The sequence below is a fragment of the Bos indicus genome, chromosome 21, assembly GCF_029378745.1.
Source record: "Bos indicus isolate NIAB-ARS_2022 breed Sahiwal x Tharparkar chromosome 21, NIAB-ARS_B.indTharparkar_mat_pri_1.0, whole genome shotgun sequence".
NCBI lineage: Eukaryota > Metazoa > Chordata > Mammalia > Artiodactyla > Bovidae > Bos > Bos indicus.
The window spans coordinates 25190581-25215451 of record NC_091780.1 but is presented as its reverse complement, the minus strand read 5'-3'; the positions used below and the strand labels follow the sequence as shown (position 1 = coordinate 25215451).

Below are 24871 nucleotides of genomic sequence, written 5' to 3'. Positions count from 1 at the left end.
ATTTCTGTCCTCTATTGAGCCCATCTTTGCATGAAATGTTCCCTCGGTATCTCTAATTTTCTTGAAGAGATCTCTAGTCTTTTCCATTCTATTGTTTTCCTCTATTTCTTTGCATTGATTACTGAGGAAGGCTTTCTTTTCTCTCCTTGCTATTCTTTGGAACTCTGCATTCAGATGGGTATGTCCTTCCTTTTCTCCTTTGCCTTTAGCTTCCCTTGGAAATTAGTCAGCCATCAGCAAACCTTCTTCATTCCCAAGATACTTTATTCATCAATTTGTTCTAACTGCTATCTAGCTTCACCCTGGAGATCCTGCTGCTGCTTTCTCTGCAACCCCCAGGTGGTAACCTCCTCTGCCACAGCTCTCATACTACAGGCCCTGGAAGTGGGGAAGGTGACCTTGACCTTACTACTATTTCTAGCTATTCTTCCTCTGTGCTTCCCCCCAGGAAAAAAATCCTTCTGGACTTTAGTCTCAATGCTGTAAGATGCCAGCCCTTCCCTACTGCAGTCTTCTCCAAGACTCCCCATCACTATCCCTGACTCCTTGAAGATGTCAGCTGTGGCTCACTGTCATTCAGCATCCTAACTGCTGGATGTCAACATGCACAGAGATTGTCTTTGCAACACTCTAACCTCTTAGTTCCTGGGCTTCCTCTTCCCTAAAAATATTGTCTGCTACCTTACCTTAGCTGCTCATTTCCATGGTTATTTCTTAAACAAGCAATTTTCAACCACTGAGAGCATTTGCAAATACTAGGTCACTGTTTTTTGGGGGGAAATTATGCTTCTCTGATGGCTCAGAGGATAAAGTATCTGCCTGCAATGCAGGAGACCCGGGTTCGATCCCTGGGTTGGGAAGATCCCCTGGAGAAGGAAATGGCAACCCACTCCAGTATTTTTTTTTAAACCCACTCCAGTATTCTTGCCTGGAGAATTCCATGGACAGAGGAGCCTGGCAGGCTACAGTCCACAGGGTTGCAAAGAGTTGGACACGACTGAGTGACTTCACTTTCACTTTTCACTTTCATGGGAACATTGTAGGTTGGAGTTTTCAATGGCATTTAATGAGCAGGGGCCAAGGGTACTGCGATGTTCTGCGATGTGAACAGAGCTCACACAATGAAAACCTGTCTTATTGAAGACACCAAGAGCACCTGCCCTGTTGCCTGCTTCCATAATTCCATCTAGACATCTGACTATTTCATTTCTACTTGTCTTTCTAGTCCCTTCCCTTTACCTAGTACTCCAACTCCAAGAACTCTTTGATACTCAAAATCTGTTGATCCTGTCCCTTCCTCACATCCGTGTTTCCCTCTGAACATGTTTTGGATTCCATGTGTCCATCATTATAATTAATCTCTTCCTCACATACGCCCTCAACTCCCTTGCCTCAAACTTCCTTTACTTTGCTCTCTGGGCAAACTCCAATTCTGGATAAGCTCGGTTCTCTACTTTTCTGTGATCGCACAATTGAATACGCCTGGAGAAAAACACACAGCCATCTGAATGTTCTTAAATTAATGACCACTAACCTCGAGTGGGCCCTTCCTGCTGTTCCAAAGTCCAGTCACTTTTGTATTCTAACTATTTTATCCCTTTTCCTCCTCTCGAAATTTCAACACTTCTTCCTGCTCTTACTCTCAAATTGTTGACCTTCCTTCCTAAGGAGACAGAAGCAATCAGATGAGAACTTTTATAAGCTCTCACTGCAGGTACCCACTTACCTGCCCCCGCACCCAACAGGAGGAAAACAGAGTGTTGAGCGCAGAGGCAGGTAAGTTCCTCGTGTTTCAGTGCATGAACTAAGGCACCCCTCCAGATGTGCAGTGGATTTTATGCCTGTTTGCCTTCTGAAGAGCCCTACTTTGGCAATTCTTTCCTACATTATTATTTTGTGATCACTGCACATTTGAATCATTCTTATCAGTCTGCTGCTGCTGCTGCTGCTGCTAAGTTGCTTCAGTCTGTGCGACCCCATAGATGGCAGCCCACCAGGCTCCCCCGTCCCTGGGATCCTCCAGGCAAGAACATTGGAGTGGGTTGCCATTTCCTTTTCCAATGCATGCAAGTGAAAATGAAGTCGCTCAGTCATGTCCGACTCTTCTCGACCCCACGGGCTGCAGCCTACCAGGCTCCTCCGTCCATGGGATTTTCCAGGCAAGAGTACTGGAGTGGGGTGCCATTGCCTTCTCCGTCTTATCAGCCTATGTGCTGCACATTCTCCCATCAAGAAAAAAAGCCCCTCTTGACCTTCTATCCTAGACTGTGTCTAAAAAATATCTGAGGAAAAAAAATTAGGCTGCCTGTGTGTATGCTCAGTCATGTCCAACTTTTTGCAACATGGAGTGTAGCCCACCAGGCTCCTCTGTCCATGGGATTTCCCAGGCAAGAATACTGGAGTGGGTAGCCATTTCCTTCTCCAGGGGATCTTTCGACCCAGGAACTGAACCTGTCTCTTGTGTCTTCTGCATTGACAGGCAGATTCTTTACTACTGTACCACCTAGAAAACCCCCCAAATTAGGCTACTTGCCCTATAAGATATCAGGACACATTATAAAGCTACTGTAATTAAGAAACTGTAGTACTGACCAAAGGAACAGAATAGAGAACCCAGAGAGACCCATGGCTACATAACAGATGACACTGCATTTCAGAGACGAATAGAGAGACTGTTTAATACATGGTGCTGGTTAAATGGTTATGCTGTGGGGAAAATGCAGTGGGATCCTATCTCGTACCCTACACAAAGATCAATTCTAGATGGATTAAACACTAAAATGTTAAAAACTAAAGTTTACAATTTTAAAATGAAATACAGGAGAATATCTTTCTGACTTTGGGATAGGAATGGATTTCTCAAACAATACAGAAAAATGATAACCATAACAAGAAAAATTTGATGCATCTGACTACAATAAAATGAAGAATGTTTATTCACTAACAGGTATCATTAAGAAATTGAACAGAAAAGCCACAAACTTGGAGAAGATGTCTGTAATGCACATGACCACCCATGTTTGTTAGAATCCAGAATATGTAAAGGAGTCCTTTACATATCAGTAGGAAAATAAATTCAATAAGAAAATGGGCAAAATTCGCAAATCAAGCACTGCACAAAAGAGGAAGCACAGGTGGTCAAACAGGTAAAAAGAGGCTCAACTTTATTACTGACCAAAGAATCGCAAATTAAGACTAGAATTTTCACCCACTATATTGGGAAGAATTTTAAAGTCTGACAATGACAAGTGAGTCACAGGGAACTCATACATGGATGGTGGGATATAAGCTGGTCCAACAACTTATAGGGACGTAATTTGGCAGTATCTTATAAACACCATAAAAATAGTTGTGACTCAGCCTGTCCAGTCTGAGTTTACATACCCTTAAAGAAACCCTTGCATGCGTACACTAGGAGACAATATGGAAATATTCACAGCAACACAGTTCCTAACTGCAAAAAGCTGGAAATTACCAAAATGCCTGTCAACAGAAGGCTGGATAAAGAAGTTGTGATGTACTCATAGAATTGAGTATTATAAAGTAATGAGAAATGAGTAAACTACACATAATCCCATGAAGGAATCTTGGAAGCACAGTAGTGAGTATATCATTTTTAAAAAAGCTCAAAAAGGAGCAAAATTTAATGATTGTTTAAGTATATACCTGTATGTTACATATGGGCTAAGTTTTAAAAATGGAAGGAAATGGTAAATACAACACTAGTGGTTATCTCTGGGTAGGAAGAAGATGGGTTGGGAAAGAACATTGTAAATGGATACAAGTTATTGTTATATTCTACTTTTGGGGTTGAGTGGTAGGGTCTCTGGTATTGCTTACTACTTGATATTATGTATATCCTTTTGTATATAAAATTATATTATTAGACACAGGGTAGAAATAAAAAGATCTTAGGCCCTTGCTTCTACAGGCCCTGATGAGCCGTGTGACCCTGCCCATCCTTTCAGCTTCAGCTTACTCAGCTACAAAGTGCAGAGCACCTGGCACCTGCCTCCTGGGATCTGCGTGAGGACTAAGTGCAGGGACAGCACTGAGCACAGTACAGGTACACAGTGTCAGCCGCTACCGCTGCTGCTCTTGCTACTTCTGGTGGCAACTATCTTCTGAGTGGCTTTCAAGATATTAAAGTAGAGATGGTTTCATTAACAGAAAAATGAATCTACAATGCAAGAGATATAGAATGGGAAGCCATCAGTCATATATGACAGTTGAAGCCATGAGAGTGCCTAAGATGGACAGAGGAGAAACTTTCAGACTAGAAGGGTGCCAAGACAGCCTGGAGGAAAGTGCTCTAGAAAGAGACTGAGAAGAAACTGGGAGAAGCAGAAGAGACTAGTGAACTGGAGGCACAGTCAGAAGGAGAAAGTGGTCAATGGTACTAAATGCTGCAGACTGAGACTAAAGCAGACAATGGGTTTGGCAATGGGAGGATCACTAGGGACCTTTACAAGAGCAGTTTCAATGAAATAGCAAAGGAAAAACAAGAGTGTTGGGGGTTAAGTCATGAGTGGGTGAGACAATGGACACTGGGAGGAAAAAACAACTTAAGAAATTAGAGATGAAGAGAAAGGTGGAAAGAGTAGGACATATAGTAGAAGGGAAGTATCTATAATGGTAAAGTGAAAGTGAAAGTCGCTCAGTCCTATTTGACCCTTTGCGATCTAGAATTCTCTAGGCCAGAATATTGGAGTGGGTAGCCTTTCCCTTTTCCAGGGGATCTTCCCAACCCAGTGATTGAACCCACGTCTCCTGCATTGCAGGTGGATTCTTTACCAGCTGACCCACAAGCTGCTAAGTCGCTTCAGTTGTGTCCGAATCTGTGAGACCCCATAGACAGCAGCCCACCAGGCTCCCCCGTCCCTGGGATTCTCCAGGCAAGAACACTGGAGTGGGTTGCCATTTCCTTCTCCAATGCATGAAAGTGAAAAGTGAAAGTGAAGTTCCTCAGTCGTGTCCGACTCTGTGCGACCCCATGGACTGCAGCCTACCAGGCTCCTCCGTCCATGGGATTTTGCAGGCAAGAGTACTGGAGTGGGGCGCCATTGCCTTCTCCGTGACCCACAAGGGAAGCTCCTATAAGGGTAAGGGACACCTAATACCATTTAGAGGCAGAGAGTAAGGAGCAGTGGGAAAGAAAGGAAAGGCACAGGAGAGGGGGGGACAAGCGATGGGGGTGAGGCGGTAACCTTGGAGAAGGTAGGAGGACATGATATTCTGGACTCTGACGATAGAAAGGTAGAGCTTAGTGCTTCTCAAACTGTCATGTGTGGATGAATAACTTGGGAGTTTAGTTAACATGCAGATTCTGGTTTGGTAGGTCTAGATTTGAGCCTGGATTCTGCATTTCTAACAAGCCTCCAGATGATGTTGATGTTACTGGTCTGCAGGCTGCACATGGAGTAGTAAGGGTGTAGACTGCCGCCTTCTCTGTCACAGGAAGTGCAGCCAGACATGAAGTTGGTGGTAAAGGGGAGACATGTGGTGAGAGTTTTTGCTATATGCATATTAAAGATACCTAGGGTGAAGGCAGCAGGTGAGACAAAAAGAAAACCAAATCTAAGTCAGGTACTCAAGCCTTTGGTGACTGTTAGCAGCTCAGTGTCCCTGGGAGGGCTATGTGTGTAGGTAATGAGAGGGGTCTATTTACTGGAGAGGTTGAGAGAAGGCAGGCAGGCAGAGGACAGAGTGAAGCTGCGCTGTGTAAGAGGAACAATGTAGTAGTTAGAATTGTCATAACTTGGGAATAAACATGGGTTACTGGAAGCAGGAGACAGTGGAGAGGTAAACAGCACTGACAAAAGCAGACCAGAAATGAAATCAGAACTAAAGAGTAATAACTTGTTTTATGGATACTGTTTTAAAATGATTTGCTGCTGTCCAGTTAGTCTTCATAAAGATCCATGGAAAATGACCACGGGCAAATGTGCCTTCACTAAAACTTTTACAGATGTTGACTTGCCTGTGACCTTGAAGTTATTGACAGAGGTTAACACTAATGAACAAGATTCAAAGTGGACAACTTTCCCCCTTGGTTACTTTAAACATTTACATTCACATATAGTTTGAATATTTAAATATTTAAAGTCCCCTAGGTAAATTAAATTACATACTGCTTCTAGGAAAGAAGGAGCAGTATAAAATACCCTATTTTGAACATGCCATTCATTTTATAATAAAAGAATACAACTGTCAAATTCTGAGGTGGCATTTCATCATTTCATACTTCATGCCTAACTTTTCAAAAACTCGCAAGCTGCTGAAGTTAGTTTAAAAGAGAATGAACCTGTTTGAGTTCCAAACTGATGGGCAGGTATAATTCCCACCTGGCTGTCTTTTGTTCTCAGACTGTGAGCAGCTCATCACTAATTCAGGAGCAGAGAATGAATGTATTAAGTCCAGCTGAGCACGTTCTCCATCACCAAGGCCACATTTACTAACACTGAGATATGAACCCTGTTCTGAGGCAGAGTGCCTTCCAGGTGAACAGGAAGGCAGGAGACGTTACAGGCATATTCTTACCCCTTCACTGGTTTTTTGCAAGTCTGAAGTTGTGTTTCTTGTGTCATTGCCGGCATCTCCACCCTCAGAGCTGCTTTTATTTTCTTCTTCTTTGCAGTCTTTGTCATCTTCGTCTCCTGGAGATTTCCGGGACTGTTTAGAGGATTTCTAAAGGTTTAGACAAGTTAAAAATTATAGTCAAAAGTAGAGCCCTGATTGCACAAATTTAAGTGAGAAATGTAGGAACAGCTGGCTTATATCCAGTTTGTGTGGCCTGATACAGGATACAGCATGATACAACATGCAGGTACTAAGACTGAGCTAGATAACCCTGGACAAGTCATCTCACCTCCCTGGGCCTCAGTTTAACCAGCTGGAAAGGAAGTAGAGGTGGACTAGATAACCTTTTAGTTCTTCCGGCAGTGTGATATGAAGGGCAGACAATGAAGAGTCACACACCTGGAACACTATCAACGAATAAATACAGTTGATGGAGACCACTCTAGGAAGGCTACAGAGCTATGAGGCACCCTAAAGGTCGCCTGTCCTTCCCCATCATTTCACAGCAGAGCGTAAGGTCCAGAGAAGCAAGATCAACACTCGAGGATCATACATGGACACCCACGTCAGAGCACGTATGGATGCTGTCAGGTCAATGGCATATACGGCATGATCTTGGCAAAACTTGTACATCACCATGTGATCTGAATTAACTTTAATTTTTTAAATTATGGAGAATTATTTAAGAACTGAAGGCCATACTGGTGAACTAGCTCCTTTTTTATCATCTTGCTTCTGAAACCAAGATGAACTCTGCAGTGAGGATGAAAATACAATTAGAGTTCACAGCCAGAGCTGCTTTGCAGAACAGCATTAAAATGATCAAAAGCTGGCTCCACTGTGCACTTTTAAGAAAATAAAATGTAGCATTTTACTTACACTTCCTTTCTGAAAAATTTTATGAATCTTTAAGCACATGGCAAATAACAGCTAAGAAAACTCATTAAGCCAAGTCACTTTTGGTCTTAACAAAAATGAAGTTAGAAAATTTGAGCTTCCTCAGACAATCCGTATTTTAAAATGCAACTTTTAAAGAGAAAATACCTTTTAGCTATGTGACAGAATCTATAATTACATTGCTTCTATTTTATTTAACTGAAACGACCAACCAAGCCTCAAATGTCCCTTTAAAATGACTTCATTTTCCTTCATAGAAGGAAAGCAGATTTAATAATCTGAATGTGGAGTGCCTAGAGTTTAAGTTTAAATCAAGTGTGATGATATAAAAGGTGAAATACTTTTGTTCTCCTAGTAAATACAGTATAATAATAAAAATGGAGTAACTGCTTTACATAGTAATCCTCAAATAACAGTTCCTGACTTGGAATTCTTATGGAAAATAAGGCACAGCTCCCTAAAATTTATAGTGCCTACAAAGGATACAGACAAGTAACCCTGTAAGTGATTTTTTAAGTTTTATAGTTCTTCAAGTTTTTATAATTTTTTAAGACTAGAAATAGGGTGTTACTACAGTTTTGCTAATGAGTCATATTCAGTATTCAACTGAGAAATCTGGCTGCCACGCTATATGTTATAACCTTAGGAAGCTCTCACTGGGTGTATGCAGATCCTCACAATCCCTGGAATTTTGGGGAAGGACCCACCCTTCACCAGTTTAATCAACGTGGCCTTAAACTGGTTGTGTATCCACCCGTTGCTGTCTTTGGTTTTTAACTAGGATTGCTAATGGTTTACTATCAGCATCAGTTCAGTCTGTTGTGAGGTTCTCTTGATTAGCCCTCCTTTTTACAGTAAATAACGTCTATGCAAAGTATGTTTTGCTAACGATTTTCCAGTATCTGTTATGGCTCCAATATGAATCATACATATACTTACTGCTCAAGTGATTATATATATATATATATCCTCCCTCAAGTGTGCTTCTACTATGGCTTTTCGTTATGATTACTGAACTTTTTTTCCCCACAGAAAAACAGAATTGGGTGAGGTAGAGGGGATGTGGGACTCTTCCCTCAACCTAACTTGGATGCAGTCAGAAAAGTTTGTGAGCCACTTGTTTTCAGTGACAAAGGAAGATCATTCAACTTTAATAAACAGATGTAGGGGGAAAAAAAATCACCACACACAACCAAAAGGAAATATTTGGAAAGCCAAAGAGAGCACTGAGGTTACCCCAGGTATGTGGTTCCCAGACTGGCGACCTCAGCTCACGGATATTTAAGGTCCCACCCTAGACCAACTAAAATAGAAATTTTGGGGTGGGGTGGCGCTGGGCAATATATTTTAACAACCCCGTTTCCAGGTGATTCTGGTGCATGTGAAAGTTTGAGAACCATTGTGCTAGCTTATACAGCTGACGCTGAAAATAAATCATGGTTCTCAAATGATCACAAAAGTTGTGTTCTTGAAGGAAGCAAAGGGAATGATTCTTTAATTTAAAAATAGATAAGCCTTAGTAAGTATAGTATGCCTTTCCCTCTTCATTGCTTTACACTGTAAGTCTACCCCAGGCAGAGTTCCATTACTTCTGGTTTTCACAAGAGAAATGAAATAAGAATGTTTAAAAGTCACATATACACACTATTAAATATCTTGGCTACCTTAGAAAGCTTAGGTAATTTAGGGTAGCACAACACATTTCATAGAAGCTCAGCAGACAATCATGAATTAAATAAAATAAATTCAGTTGGGTGTGTAAGTGAAGTCCAAAATGCTAAAAGAAATTCAGCTTAAAAAATAATCCCTAAAAAAAAAAAAAAAAAAAATCCCTGTGGGAGATCCAGTCTTCCACAGGGGTTATTTTTCTAACTATTTTGCTGTCATTTGCAAACTTTATCCTCATTTAAGGCAGATACCATGTTCTTCATGAGGTGTACAGGAAGTAGTATGTATTCATACAATTGTATCTGTATGGCAGTTGGGTGGGTTTTACAGACTGTAAAATAAAATGCTGACAGTCTAATAAACCCGTGATACTTGTTTTTAAGGAGTTTCCTAAGTATATCCAGTCACTAAATACCACAGTCTAAACAGAAGTAATTTCTCTAAGGATTCATTCACCTTTGTGACAGACCAATTACAGCAAAACTTGTACCAATTTTTATCTTCAAAGATCCATTTATCCTGCTTAAAGTTTCTATAAAGTGAACAAACTTCCACAATATCAGTTTTTTCAACTGCATTTCTGAATTACTGTATGAAAAACCTAAACTTTTGATTTATAAATCAAGGATCATGTCATGTCTCCAATAAATCATTGTTACATTTGGAATAAAATTCAAACTCCTTAACACATTATTGACCACAGGCAGAAACTATAACTGTGGCCAGTGGTTTGTTATGTACGTGAATACTGAAACATCTCTGGTCAATACCGTTCAGATAATCAAAGACATATTTAATACATCTCTGGTCAGTAAGCTGTCAGCATGGCATACCAGTCTCCATTGTTTAGCCTTTGCTGGTCTCTCCTTCCTGATCCTGATGCCTGTCTTGTTGCAATTCAGGAACATGTCAAACCCTCCCCACCTTCAGAGTCTGCCACACACAGCTCTTCCTTCCAGATTCTTTCAGGTCTCAGCATAAACTTAGTCTTTTCAGGAAGGCCTGGCCACTCTATCTCAATGGATGTACTCTGTCATTCCCTGCTCCCATTCATTTCCTTCATAGCCCTTCCAGAATTTATATTCATTATTGGTTTTTACTCTGTGTTTCCACCCCCAACCCACTGGATGATAAGTTATAGGAGGGTAGGACTGGAGTTGGATTTGCTCACTAGTATCTACCTAGTACAGTGTCTGACATAGAACAGGTGATCAGGAAATAGGACTGAACAAATAAAGCGACAAAATACAGTCTTTAAAGAAAAAAGACAAGAGTCTGAGTCTATCTCTATGCTTCCATAAACAGTAACAGACATAGCCCTAAATCGTACTGAAGTCTCCTACATTCTTAAATTCTTCAGAGCTCATCTGGGGACAGTTATCAGAGGGATACCTACTCTTACACCCTTGATTGAAGAACACTCCTCCTCCAACTGAGAAGGCGGTATTTCAGGGTCAAATAGCCCTTACGTGAGTCCATAGCAGCTACCCTCACGTCTAAGATTACCTGCCTATTCCCTTCAGATGTATTACTGTCTCTAAAGGAAGAGGCTCAAGAGTTGATATATTTCTATATGTATTAACAAGGGGAAAGGTTTCTTAGTAACCTTTGAAGTGTATGACTTTTTCCTCTTTGAGCCTGCTTTTTCACTCTTTCTTTTGCCTTTTCCATCTTCCTCTACTCTGTCGCCTTCTTCCTCACTGCTTGCATCAGCGGTATTCCCGCCTTCTCCCTCGGTTTCTGAAGAGCTCTGCTGCTGAATTGCCTAAGAAAAAAATAAAATATTAGCTAATTACATTTTGAAAAATAGCAAAGATCGTAGACTGCAAAAACAATCATTCTATTTTAATTAGAAAAAGTTCAGCTTACTCTAGATTTTCAAAATAAAGGGCTGTCAACTTCAATTTTCCAGTGACCACTTGACATGAACCCTCTTAGAGTAACAGAATTACAGGCATACCTGGGAGATATTTTAGGTTCAGTTCCAGACCTCCACAATAAAGCAAATATCACAAAAAGGCAAGTCACATGAATTTTTTGGTTCCTCAATGCATATAAAAATTATGCTTATATCATACTGTAGTCTATTAAATTTATAGTAGCATTATGTCTAAAAAAACTATGTATATACCTTAAAGATATTTTACTGCTAAAAAATGCTAATCATCATCTGAGCCTTCAGTGGGTCCTAACCTTTTTGCTGATGGAGGGTCAGTCACGTAGATGGCTACTGACTGATCAGTGTGGTGGTTGAAGGTTGGAGTGGCTCTGGCAACTTAAAGACAACGACATGGCAGTTATCAGGTGACTCTGCCTCTTACGAATGAGTTCTCTGTAGCAGGCAACGCTGTTTGACAGCATTTTAGCCACCACAGAATTTTTTTCAAAACTGGAGTCAATCCTCTCAAACCTTGTCACTGCTCTATCAACTAAGTTTATGTAATATTCTGAATCCTTTGTTGTCACATCAACAGCCTTCACAACATCTTTACCAGGAATAGCTTTCATCTCAAGAAACGACACTCTGTTCATCTGTAACAAGCAATTCCTTATCCATTCAAGTATTAACAGCAGACTGCAAGAGTGAAATTGTATCTCCAGGCTCTGCTTCTAACTCTAATTCTCTTGCCATTTCCACCACATCTGCAGTTACTTCCTCCAGTGAAGTCTTGAAGCCCTCTAAGTCATCCATGAGGGTTGGAATCCACTTCTTTCAGATTCCTCTTAATGTTGATATTCTGACCTCTTCCTTTGAATCATAAATGTTGTTAATGGCATTTAGAATGGTGAATCCTTTCTAGAAGGTTTTCAATCAACTTTTCCCCATATCTGTAAGAGGAGTCACCAACTATGGCCACTATAGCTTTATAAGATGTATTTCTTAGATAATAAGACTTTAAAGTCTAAATTCCTCCTTGATCCATGGACTGCAGATGGATATGGTGTTAGCAGGCAGGACAACAACACTAATCTCATGGTACATCTCTATCAGAGCTTGTGGGTGGCCTGATGCACTGTCAATAAGCAGGAATATTTTCAAGGGAATCTTTTTTTCTGAGCAGTAGTTCTCAAGAGTGGCCTTAAAAATATTCAGTAAAGCATGTGGTCAGTACATGGTGCTGTCATCTAGGTTTCCGTGTTCCATTTATAAAACACAGGCAGAGTAGATTCAGCACGATCTTTAAAGACTCTAGGATTTCCAGAATGGTCAACGAGCACTGGCTTCAACTTAAAGCCACCAGTTGAATTAGCCTCTAACAAGAGTCAGGCTATCTTTTGAAGCTAAGTCAGCAGAAGAAGTCTCTTCTCTAGCTATGGAAGTCCTAGGGGGCACCTTCCAATAGAAGGCTGTGTCATTTACACCAAAAAATCTGTTGTTTAGTGTAGCCACCTTCATGACGCACCTTAGCCAGAGCTTCTGGATCACCTGCTGCAGCTTCTGTATCAGCTCTTGCTGCTTCACTTTGCACTTTTATGTTATAGAAACAGCTTTTTCCTTAAGCCTCTGGCACCAACCTCTACTAGCTTCACACTTTTCATCTACAGCCTCCTCACCCCTCTCAGCCTTCACAGAATTGAAGAGAGTTAGGCCTTGCTCTGGATTAGGCTCTGGCTGAAGGGAATCTTGTGACTGGTTTCATCTTCAATCCAGACCACTCAAACCTTCTCCATAGCAGCAATAAGGCTGTTTCACTTTCTTATTATTCATGCATTCACCAGAGTGGTACTCTTAATTTCTTTCAAGAACATTTTCTTTGCATTCACAACTTGGCTAACTGTTTGGCTCCAAGAGGCCTAGCTTTAGGCCCATGCCAGTTTCCCACATGACTTCCTTAGTTTCTAAGGTGAATCATTTCTAGCTTTTGATTAAAAGTGAGAGACTTGACTCTTCCTTTCACCTGAATACTTAGATGCCACTGCAGGGTCATTAACTGGCCTAACTTCAATATTGTGTCTCACAGGGTGGCTGAAGGAGAGGGAGGGAGACAGGGGAACGGCCCATCAGTGGAGCACTCAGAACACACACAACATGAACACATACACATCAGTTAAGTTCATTGTCTTATATGGGTGGGGTTTGTGACATCCCAAAACAATTATAATGGTAATATCAAAGATCATTGGATACTATTAACAAATAGAAGAATAATGAAAAAGTTTGAAATACTGAGAGAATTACCAAAATAAGAAGCCAAGACACAAGGTGAGCAAGGGCTGGTGGAAAAACAAGGTCAACAGACTTGCTCAAAGCAGGGTTGCCACAAACCTTCGATTTGTAAAAAATGCACTATCTGTGAAGTGCAACATAGCAACGTATGCCTGAACATTTAATCCAAAGTGCGACTGGAGCAAGACAGAATTCTGACTTCAGATCGGTGGTGGGTAATTGTTAATACAAAGGACACACAAGAAAGATTGAAAAAAGAGTTAAAATTAAAAAATGAGATACAGCAAGTGATAATGAAGTAAACTGTCACCTGGTATCCAGTAAACTTTACTCCTGGGTTATTTTCTATTTCCCACAATCCTTCATTAAATCCTTTCCGTTTGTTTGATTTTCCAAACTTGTCTTTGTATTCCTTGTAAGGGAAGAGGTCTTTGGGACCTAGAAAAGCACTGCAGAGACACATCAGAAAGAGATTTGACATCTGACCTTCAAATGTAAGGTATTTTTAATATCAACTCAGGTGTCAGAGCATATCTTAGTATATAAATTGTAAGTATGTATAAACTCTCTGAGTTAGGCACATATCACAAGATGTTTTGCACACGTAATTCAAGGTAGAAAAAAATGGACAGCTAGGTATACAGGCCAGCAACGCTGACTGTGTTGCTTTGATTTTAAATTACTAATTTCTTTTTTGTTTTGAAATTGATTTTTAGTTAAACAAGTAGTTTTAAAGATGTCTACTTTGACCACTTAAATCATCTTACACTAAGACTTATATATGCTAATCTTTCATAGGTAAGGGGTGTAAAAACATAAACACTGGAGTAAAAAATGATTCTAACTCTATATGCCACATTAGTATATTTATTATTTCTATAAATTAAAAAATCATTAGTGTTTAATGAGGCATTAGACAAGAAAAAAATTAGAAGTGGCAAACTAGATAGAATCATCCAATTTAAACCTAATCTTAAATTAGTCATAATTATGAAAAGAAAATGAGAATAAATCCTGAGGCTGGCCTAGAGATCCAAGCATTTAAACTAAAGTCTTCAGCATTACTGTCTATGACATTAATCTGGCAGATGACACAGTGGGGCCCACAGCCTGGCTGAGATGCATTTCAAACTGAGACTCATTTATTCACATTTTACTGAACATCTCTAAAGTGTCAGCTGTTCTAGAGGCGCTCGGCGTTCTTCAGGGAACAAAAAGATGAACATCTCTGCCCTCATAGAGCATACATTCTAGTAGCAAGGGTAGGAATCTAGACAATAGAAAAGATAAATAAAATATAGTACCATGTGCTAAAAATAAATAAATCTATTGATGATGCAGAAAAAGGGGATAGTAAGGACTGGGGTGGATTTTAACAGTTTTAGAAATACAGATCAAGAGGGAAGGCCTCACTGAAAAGGGAACATCCAAGAACTGAAGAGGGTGAAGAAGGGACCCATGTGGTTATTTGGGGAAGAGGAGAGCAAGTTGAAGGAAGAGCAAGTATAAAAGGCCCTGAGGTGGAAGAATGCCTAGTGTATCTGGAGTGAAATGAGTGAAGAGAGAGTTGTGAGACGAGGTCAGAAAGGTACCAGTATGGGCGCACGATCGTGTTGGGGCTTTGAGGCCACTATAAAGGCTTTGAGTCAGATGGGAAGCCATTAACGGTTCTGAGTGTGACAATTTGTGTTTTAAAAGGGTCACTCTGGCTGTGCTGAAAACACACTGAAGGTCTGGGTACTAGGGCAGAAGTGGAGAGACTAATTAGAGGCTACTGAAGTAACAATGGTGACTAGGACCAGGGTGTTGGTGAGAGGTGGCTGGATTCTGAATTCACTCTCCAGAAAGAGCCAAGGTGATTTGCTGATGAGTCGCATATGGCATGTGAGAGGGTGGAACTGAGGCTATCTCCAATGATATGGGCTTCCCAGGTGGCTCAGTGGTAAGAATCCACCTGCCAATGCAGAAGATGCAGGGTCGATCTCTGGGTCGGGAAGATCTCCTGGCGAAGGAAATGGCAACCCAGTCCAGTATTCTTGCCTGGGAAATCTCAGGGACAGAGAAACATGGTGTGCTACAGTCCATGGGCTCAAAGAGTCGGACATGACTGAGCACGCACACACACCTGCCAAGGATACAGACTGAGAAATTAGAAGAATGGACTTAATATACTGAAATGCAAGATTTTTGAGAGAACAAGATTTGAAGGTGACACGTTCAGTTCTGGATGTTAAATCTGAAAACCTAGTTAGATATCCCAGTGAAGATGTCAAGTAGGCAACTGGGCAGGTGATCTGGAATTTAGGGAAAACGTCTGTGCTAGAGGTGTGTATTTAGAATTTATCAGCAGAAGTGATATTGAAAGCTTTGAGACAATGGGTTAACAGTTAACTGTTGATTTTATAAATTCCATTTTCTGACTGGATCTTAGTACTGGTCCCTTCCTTACACTGCCCAGCTGATCAAGAATTCAAGTTGATAAAATCACCCAAGCATGCTTTCTGACCCCAATCACCACATCTTCTTTGGTTGTTCAACTTTAACTGTTCAGCATGATTGCATTTCACTGCATCCAGAGATAGTTTATTAGGTTACTGGACATTTTAATCAAACTGAGCATGAGAAGGACATGTGACTTTGGGTCTGGTGATTTCACTTGCAGAGCAATTTGACATGAATTATTAGACTACAGCTTTTGACCTTTCTCCAGTCGTCCTTGACTCTAGGTATAGGAATTAACTGTGGGCTAAGCTGCCTGAGGTTCATGTCAGCTATTGATGCTAACCAGAGCCTGTCTGTACTTTATGCCACAGGAGCCAGGGTTAATGATTCAACTGGCCATGTGAGCTATTGCCAGAAAGAGGGACATTGATTGAATGAGCTATTCTAAAACAAATTCTTATTTTTGATAGATGATCTCGGGTTTTTCTGGTTTACAGATAATTCCACAAATCAAATCTCCTTTCAATTGGTTAACTCTGCTGTATGTTTTATAAATTTTAAAGGGTAGACCAGAAAATAAAATTGTTCAAAGTAATATGCTCTAAGAATGTTATTTTTTTTTCCTGGCAAAGGCTGCCTTAAGAATTATCCAGACTAAAACTACAGGGGTAGAGTTATATGTGGCAGAAGAAATTTGGGCTCCAATCTCCTGTCTGTCTGAGCAACAGATTCACAGCCATGTTCCAAGAATTCTGGCTCTCCCTGGGGGGTGCTCCTGCTGATAGTTTTCTTGTTAAATTCCTCGCTTTTCACATACTTTCCCCCCACTGCATTTATTTCACTGAATCAATTTCAATTCATTCAATGGCTATTTTTGAAAACACCTGCCATAAGCCAGGCACTGTGCACAGCACTGTGTATACAGGGCTTAGCAACATTCACATAATCTCTGCCTTCATAGAGAGATTGAGTATTAGGCACTTGCCAGGGCATATAATCTCAGGTTCAAGGACACCCAATACCTAGTAAATGATCAGCTGAAACAATCTTGTAACAATTTTTCTGAAGTTCACTGTCCTCTAGATGTTTTAAAATCTACTCCTGGATGATCAAACCAGCAGAAAATTCACAAATGGACCGTAACACACTGCTCCTTGGTAGAAATTCTTTTACTGAATTGAGACTTGGAATTATGCCACTGACTTATATTAAGGATGCTACAAGAAAGAGCTCCATATAATCCTTCATACTGTTCCCTGGAATGATTCTGTTACATTTATTAGCAATATACCAGGTGGCAAGCTCTTAAAGGGCAATTTTTATTTCAAGTGCCTCAAAGAATACCCAGAAAATATTTACTAAGTGAATGAAAGTCATCACATAATATGAGTAAATGGGTGACTTTGGTGTATATAGTGGGAATGTAACAATCTTGCTTATTAAATTGTCTTGTTCTAGATATACAATCAGATCACTTAGAATTAAGTCCTAAAGGAAAAGCAAAATAATGTATGGACACAAAACAGAGTTAGGAATGAGGGAAATACAAAAATAGGTATCACAAAGCCCTGAGCACTTATTACTTTGGTAAAACATTTATTTCTAAGCCTCTAGCAACCTCTTCAAGGAGAAAAACGTGTTAAGTTGCATTGTCCACAAGTGTCTATTAGATAAAAACAAAACAAAGAAAAGAAAAGAAAACTAACCTCTTGAAAGAAAACATAAATGTTTCTCAGATGAAGACAAGCAAGAACCAGGACTTAAAGGGCCCTCTCCTGGCTAACTCTCTTTCGTAGGAGAATAAGGAAGATGTAAGGGTGCGAGAAACAGCAAAGTAAGGAGAAGTTCACGCCTGGCTCTGCTAGCATTCACATAAACATAGGGACGGCCCTGACTTTGAAGACTTCCAAGATTTCATCATAGTTTTTAGCTTTTGCTCCCATTTGCAACTCCTATTCCATTTGTGTCCTTGTTGTAAACAACCATATGTGTTCTCAGTGTGTCAAGGTTGCCTACTGTTCCCTAGTACCCATGACCATCTTCTTCCTTTTAATGGATTACTCCTCCCAATTTGTTTCCCAACAGGGCTGCCTGGCTAGAGACCATGTTTCCAGCTTCCTTACAGCTTGATATGGCCTGATGACTGACCAAGTTCTTGTCACTGGAATAAACAAAAGTATAAGTGACATATCTGCAAGATGCATGGGGGCTGCTGAGCCAGTTTTTGCTTTTTTGTTCATTTTTCAAAATAAGCAGACAAGACCAATACCCCCATGGAATGGCAGAACAACACAATAGAAGAAACCTGGGTCCCTGGAACAGAGCTGACTACCCACCTTGATGTATCTGCCTCTCTCTGGTTGTTTCAAAAAAAAAAAAAAATAGTAAACTCCTATATTATTTGAGACACTGTATTTTCAGTTTCCTTTATTCAACAGTTTAACCTGTACTAAGTGACCAACAGAATTATGAAAACTTACAAAGGTGGTATGTTTCCTTCAGAGACTGACAAACTGTGAAGAGGCCCGAGAGACTGTGAAATATGAATGGAAGACATATGTTTCTAGCAGGGAAACATACACGAGCTACAAGAGAAATGACTGGAAATGCTAAGGAAGCCACCCTAGGACTGAGAAGTATCCTAAAAGAAACTTCTGGGTCATGCCCAACATTAAGCGAAACAAATGACATTAAAAAGCAAAATAAATGAAAAATCTTGAGATTAAGAAAAGATAGATTACCTTTGTAATTTTATATAAGTGGTTATAATGATTTTAAAAGCATATAAAATAATATAAAGTGATTGTTAACAACTTATGTCATCTAGCAGAATCAAATCAGAACTGTTGAAAATTTATGTTGTTTTGTTGACTTACGTTTCGTGGGTGCCAAAAAAGAAGATAGGGTATTTATTGGCTGGAGGCTTCACAGCTCCCTCTGGGAGTTCATCGATCTGTTAAAAATAAAATCAGGTTAAATAGCATAAACACGAACAAACACTGTCATGATAATTTATTGCTATTTTCAAAATAAAATTACTCTAATAAAAATCCCAGTCATTTTTCTTTTCCCTGAACCTTATTAAAATGATTCTAGAGGTCATATTGACACATCATATGGAGAGTAACTCTGTGAACTGATGGTAACCATTATGGCAACACATAATCAGGAGCCAAAACTACTCACTTCCTTCAGCTCAATAGAATTACACTTGGGAATCTGTCCTGGTGAAGTAATACAAGAGAATAACAAAGAAACAAAAAAGATGCACTTTGGGGGGATAGCAGCAAATTTTTACACATACACACACACTCCCTAGAAACATAAGCATTACAAAATATGATAATTATGGAAAATTAACAAAATATTATATAGTGGCTAAAAGGTATCTCTTGCCTGGACTACTACAAGTAGTAGTAGTCTTGTAGTCTACTACAAGACTCTCCCCACAAGGTGAAGTTGGAACCATGTTTTTAAAAGCATATTCAATTGCGTCAAATCCTTTAACAGCTTCTCAGAGCTGTGCACCTGAAACCTCTGAGACTTTTTAAAGGTAAACATCATCAGTCTTCCCCAGATCCATCAGTTCTTACATAACAGCTGAGTTTGAGAACTTCCAAACTCTTTAGAATGCTACATATAGACCCATTATTTCCTAGAATGTTTCAAGAAGTGGTCCTTGACTTCTAAATCTCCATCTGCAACCCCCGCCTTTCTTTTGAACTCCAGGCTTGAATTTATACATACCTTCAAACCATTTTCATTTATAGGTCCTGCAAGCAGCTTAAAATTAAGACAAGGCTATGAATAGGAGAAGAGACATACTTGTAGTTTATAGAGCAAGGAAGTGTCTGGTATCCAGTGTCTTGAAGAAATCTAAGGCCTTCTTAACTAACATATGGCAACAGCCTGATGATTACTAAATATCACAACTTCATCTCTGAACTGAATGAACCATGTGTCACAGAACAGATGTTCTGGCATACTGAGAGAAGATGGACTTTGAGTCTAGAAATGTGTAATTAAGTCTGGCTTCTGACTTAAACTGATATAGAAAACATCACTTAATATTAGACTTTCACATCTGCAAAATGAGATGGTTGTACTAGGTAACCTCTAGGTTTCCTTCAAGTCCTGAGATCCCATGCCTTGTCTAGAACTGAACTAATTTTCTCTGAATTTGTTTTGTTTCCTGTCTCATGGATTGGCACACTCAGTTACCAAGAAAGAAACCTTTATCTTTTTATTATTTCCTCAAGCACTATGTTCAGTTTTTCATCAACTTCTCCAATTTGGCTCCTGAAATGTCTCCAAATTGAATACCATTCCCATCACTAAATTTAGTTCCCTAAAAAAGTTCTCATGATCTTTTGACAAGGCCATAGCAGCCTTTCAAATTATCTTCTTGTCTCTTAGGCTTGCCCGTTACCTACTATACAGTGTTGGTCACTAAACTGTGTCCGACTCTTTGTGACCCTATGGACTGTAGCCCGCCAGGCTCCTCTGTCTATAGAGTTCTCCAGGGAAGAATACTGGAGTAGGTTGCCATTCCCTTCTCCAGGGGATCTGCCTGACCTAGGGGTTGAATCTGGGTCTCCTGCATCACTGGCAGATTCTTTACCATCTGAGCCACTAAGGAAGGAAGCCCACTTACTATACAACTTCTGTGTAAACCTTGTATATGTTACATTTCAATACACTACCCTGTAAGGACAATTTAAAATGAATAATTTCATTCTGAATAAAACTCAATATATTTTCAGTTTTATATATATACACACACATATATTATTGTGGTAAAAAAGACCTAACATAAAATTTTCCATATTACCCATTTTTAAACGTATAGTTCAGTAACATTAAGACTATTCACACTGCTATGATACAGATCTCCAGAAAGTGAACATATTTTAAAGAACAAAAAACAGAAATATGGAAATGCATATGTTTATGTATGTGGGGGCACTGAATTGCTAGCTGACAAAACAGTATCACATCAGGTTTTTTTTCCACTCCTGTGAGAAAACTGAAAGTGAATCTTTTTAAAAAATCTTTTAAAACTTTTCTTTCACATAAGACATAACTTGTGATTGAACTCTTCCTCTGCTGTAATGTTATGTAACTAACATCTACTGTAGAAGCTACAAACTGATAGCTCTTAGGCCCATGTCCAGCCTGAAGAAATGCTTTGTTTGGCTCATACAGTGTTTTAAAAATACTGAATTAGTTGTCAACAGTTTAATACTGGAAGATTCATTATTAAAATCCAGAGTAATAGCTTCTGTGGAAAAAATACTGAAGACAGGGCTGAGCAACACTAAGCCTGATTCCCACAAGGCAACAATCAGCTGAAGATGATCCAGCTGCCTGCAGACAAGGTCTGCTCTCTCAGGTGTAACCTGACTACCTTTCTCCAGGTGATCCTTTAGGTGCCTGCTTCCCTTATTTATATGACTTGCTTGGCCTCTGAATATCTGAGTTCATGCCTCCTGTGATAAACAGTGTCAAGACAGCAGCTTTATCATCACTCTGGTTCCCTCAAAAAGGTGTTAAAAGTTGACATGCACTCACTGTATTTTATTGAGAGTCTCTGTTCTGAAAATTACACATTGACAGTTTTGGAATTATACCGAGCTGTTCAAGTGGATATACCTTCTTGATCTAATTAAAGAGTGCACCTCTGAGGCACTGGTTTTTGTGTTTGTTTTGGCTTCTAGAGTGAATACTTACTTCAGTTGTTGTTGTTCAGTCACTAAGTTGTGTCTGACTCTTTGCAACCCCACGGACATAGCACGCCAGGCTTCCTTGTCCTTCACCATCTCCTGGAGTTTACTCAAACTCATGTCCATTGAGTCAGTGATGCCATCCACCTGTCTCGTCCTCTGTCGCCCCCTTCTCCTCCTGCCCTCAGTCTTACCCAGCATCAGGGTTTTTCTCAATGAGTTGGCTCTTCACATTAGGTGGCCAAAGTACCGGAGCTTCTGTTTTTCTACTGTTTCTGCTTTCCTGAATTTTATTTTCACTTTTATTTCTGGTTCTTGGCTATGTTCAGTTCTGATTCTGGTTTGCACATAGCCAGTGTTATTCCCCCATAATAGGAGGCTGGGGATCTAGTTTCTTTTGGGTATGACAGGGCAAATAATCTGGTACAACAGTCTTCTGGTTGTAGAAGAATAAGTCCTGCTTTTACTGAAAAGAAGAAAAGCCCTTTGAGATCCAGATCAGTTAAGTGTATGAATTTAGTGCGTCCTTTAACCTGCAGCTGAAGCTGTAGACCTGAAGCTGAGGCCTGTGTGTGTGTCTATACTCGAAAGAGTCTTTACCCTTCCTTGCATGAGTTTGAAAGATTTTCCTTTTTCTAGGAAGGGTATTAACAAATTAGATATAAATTTCTTAAGACGAAAGAGTTTTGTTTTTATTGAGTTATAGATACTAATAAGATTACAAAAATCTAATATAAAGGAACATAACAATCCTCAAGAAATTAAAAAAGTGAACGCAGAGTACTTCTTGTTATTGTTCTTTGTTTGTCTGCTCTGCTCGCTGCAGAGACACTTCGGGGAGGTCAGGCAGAAACTGAGACTGTCCCTTGGGCCCGAGGAGGTGGGGCCTGGAGGGAGGGGCCTCATGTTTCCTAGGAAACTTGTTCTCCGAGTCTCATCTCTGGGCCCTCGCCATCAATACCACCTGAGGACTCAGGAGAAATGCGACTTCTCAGTCCACAACCCAGGCCAACTGACTCAGACATCTTGCGGGTTAGGCTCAAGAATCAGTGTTTTAAGAACCTCCAGCTACGCACACTTGGGTGCATGCGTTCTTTCAGACTACATTTTTCTCTGGAATATATGCCCAAGAGTGGGAATAGGGTCACATGGCAGCTCTATGTTTAGACCTTTAAGGAGCCTTCATACTGTTCTCCAGAGGGGCTGCACCAAATCATATTCCCACCAAAAATGTAGAGGGGCTCCCTAGCTGTTTCAGATGTTAATGATAAGACATTCCACCCTCCTGCTGGGAGTCCTCAAGATGAGCCACCTTTGTTTCCTATGATTAACTAAGTTTGCTTAAATCTGCAGCAGTTTTGCACTGAGACTGCAAAATTGCATCAGTGCACATTTATTTGCCTAATACTTTAAAAAAAGTATAAAATGTACATAAAATTCTCAATCTTTTAAAGGAGTGCTGCTGCTGCTGCTGCTGCTAAGTCACTTCAGTCGTGTCCGACTCTGTGCAACCCCAGAGACGACACCCCACCAGGCTCCCCCGTCCCTGGGATTCTCCAGGCAAGAACACTGGAGTGGGTTGCCATTTCCTTCTCCACTATATTAAATGTGGTGGCCTCTTAAGGGAAAACACCCTTCTCACAAGAATATTTTTATACATGAATCCAAATTTAAGTAATCAAAGTGAATCTTTGAACAAATCAGACTGGTTTACAATTCTGGTTTAAAAACAACTATTTGTCTTTATCTGGATTTAATCATTGCAGAGTGTAACATAAGTAAATAAAAAAATAATAAAATTGGGGCTTCTCATGAAGATACTAATTTACATCTGAACTTAAAAGAGTCTACTGATAAGCTAGTATTACTTCCATATAATGTTTAGGAGTAAGGAAAATGTAAACTTAAATTACAATTCTGACAAACGTTCCTGTATCAACAGTAATTATATTCTGTGGGATGTTAAGATCAAACACAGTTTCCAATGGTAAACTTTAAGACCTCGGACTAATAACTAAATTAATTAAAGGATAATCTCTGCATCTTTGAATAATTCCTAAGATAGAATGCTGAAACGACTGGTCAGCAAGTATGACCAGCAACTGCATGCTCAGTTGCTCAGCCACGTCTGACTTTGTGACCCCATGGGCTGTGGCATACCAGGCTTCTCTGTACATGGGGTTCTCCAATCAAGAATACTGAAGTGGGTTGCCATGCCCTCCTTCAGGGGATCTGCCCAACCCAGGGATCGAACCCATACCTCTTATGTCTCCTGAATTGGCAGGCAGGTTCTAGTGCCACATGGGAAACCTTCAGCAAGTGGTTTTAACAAATATATGACTTTTAACTTTTAAATGTACTGGAAAGGATATATGTATTATGTGTATCCATGAGCTTTTCTGGTTTGTTAAAACACTTGTATGTGACAAATTTCTCAGCTTCTCTGTGAAATAGGAGTTACTGTGGTTAAATTATAATATGGAGATTGAGACTATACTAAGAGCAACAGTGACAAGAAGTAGAACCATGTATGCAAAGGTAATGAATGGCATAAGCTCTTGTTTATTAATGGGAAAAGTTAGTCCTGTACTTGAAGTTAAGTATCTAGGTTGTACCATAGTGTGAAAGAGGACAAATCTGGATACTGAAAGCTGTAGATTTGTAAAAAGGGAAATTTACTTGCCCTGGACAACAATAACTGCGAATACTAGTCTAAAAATATGCAATGAAACGTTAAAATTTTGCCAAAGCTGGCTCAGTTTTGATGGATTTACTTGTAATATTAAAAAGTGAAAGCTTATAAATCCATTAATGTCAAGTACTTATTAATATAAAACCAGAATTTGGTTTTCTCTGTTAAAATAACAAATTGGTCTTGGAATACTCTATCTGTTTGTAACAAAATATGGCAAAACCTGAATACTCTGCATAGACAGTCATATCTCACTAGAGTAACTTCCTGGACTTTGTGCTCTTTCCTACCCTTAAATTTTGCTTAAAAAAAACAAAACAAAACAATAGAAGTTCCTTGCTAAAGAGTTAAAGTTCTTTAAAAAAAAAAAAAAAAAAGGAGGGTCATAATCTTCAATGCTAATTTATTTAAAACATTATGTTGTTACTATGACTAAGTCATTATTCATTACCCTCAGATATCTAAGCTCCAGTCTTAATCAAGCTATGAAGTTTGATAATTCTGTGATGCTACTGAGTTCATAGCACTCACTGGGAAACAAATAATTTGGTTCAGACTGTGGTATAAGACTGCAAATTCAATACTATGTGCTGCCTCAACATTCTGTAACACTGGGATGGTTCTGAATGGCCTACCCACAACTTCTCTTCCTCATTCTGCTCTGTGGACAAGGTCCCTTGGTCAAAAAATCCTCCTCATCAG

At 39.8% G+C, this 24871-nt stretch overlaps 2 protein-coding genes across 2 annotated transcripts in view; one reads left to right on the top strand and one right to left on the bottom strand.

Annotated features, from left to right (window-relative positions):
- The window catches only part of TM6SF1 (transmembrane 6 superfamily member 1), a 55589-nt gene extending 37428 nt beyond the window's left edge, over positions 1–18161 (top strand). The window contains exon 10 of the mRNA XM_019983280.2: positions 17840–18161. Coding sequence (XP_019838839.1) covers positions 17840–17884 — 45 coding nt within the window. The 3' untranslated portion in view covers positions 17885–18161. The remainder of the gene's footprint in view (positions 1–17839) is intronic.
- Positions 1–24871, bottom strand: part of HDGFL3 (HDGF like 3) — a 76182-nt gene that overhangs the window by 6827 nt on the left and 44484 nt on the right. Inside the window, exons 2-5 of the mRNA XM_019983281.2 lie at positions 18631–18707; positions 13623–13761; positions 10751–10909; positions 6541–6687 (exon numbers count right to left, since the gene is read on the bottom strand). Coding sequence (XP_019838840.1) covers positions 6541–6687; positions 10751–10909; positions 13623–13761; positions 18631–18707 — 522 coding nt within the window. The remainder of the gene's footprint in view (positions 1–6540; positions 6688–10750; positions 10910–13622; positions 13762–18630; positions 18708–24871) is intronic.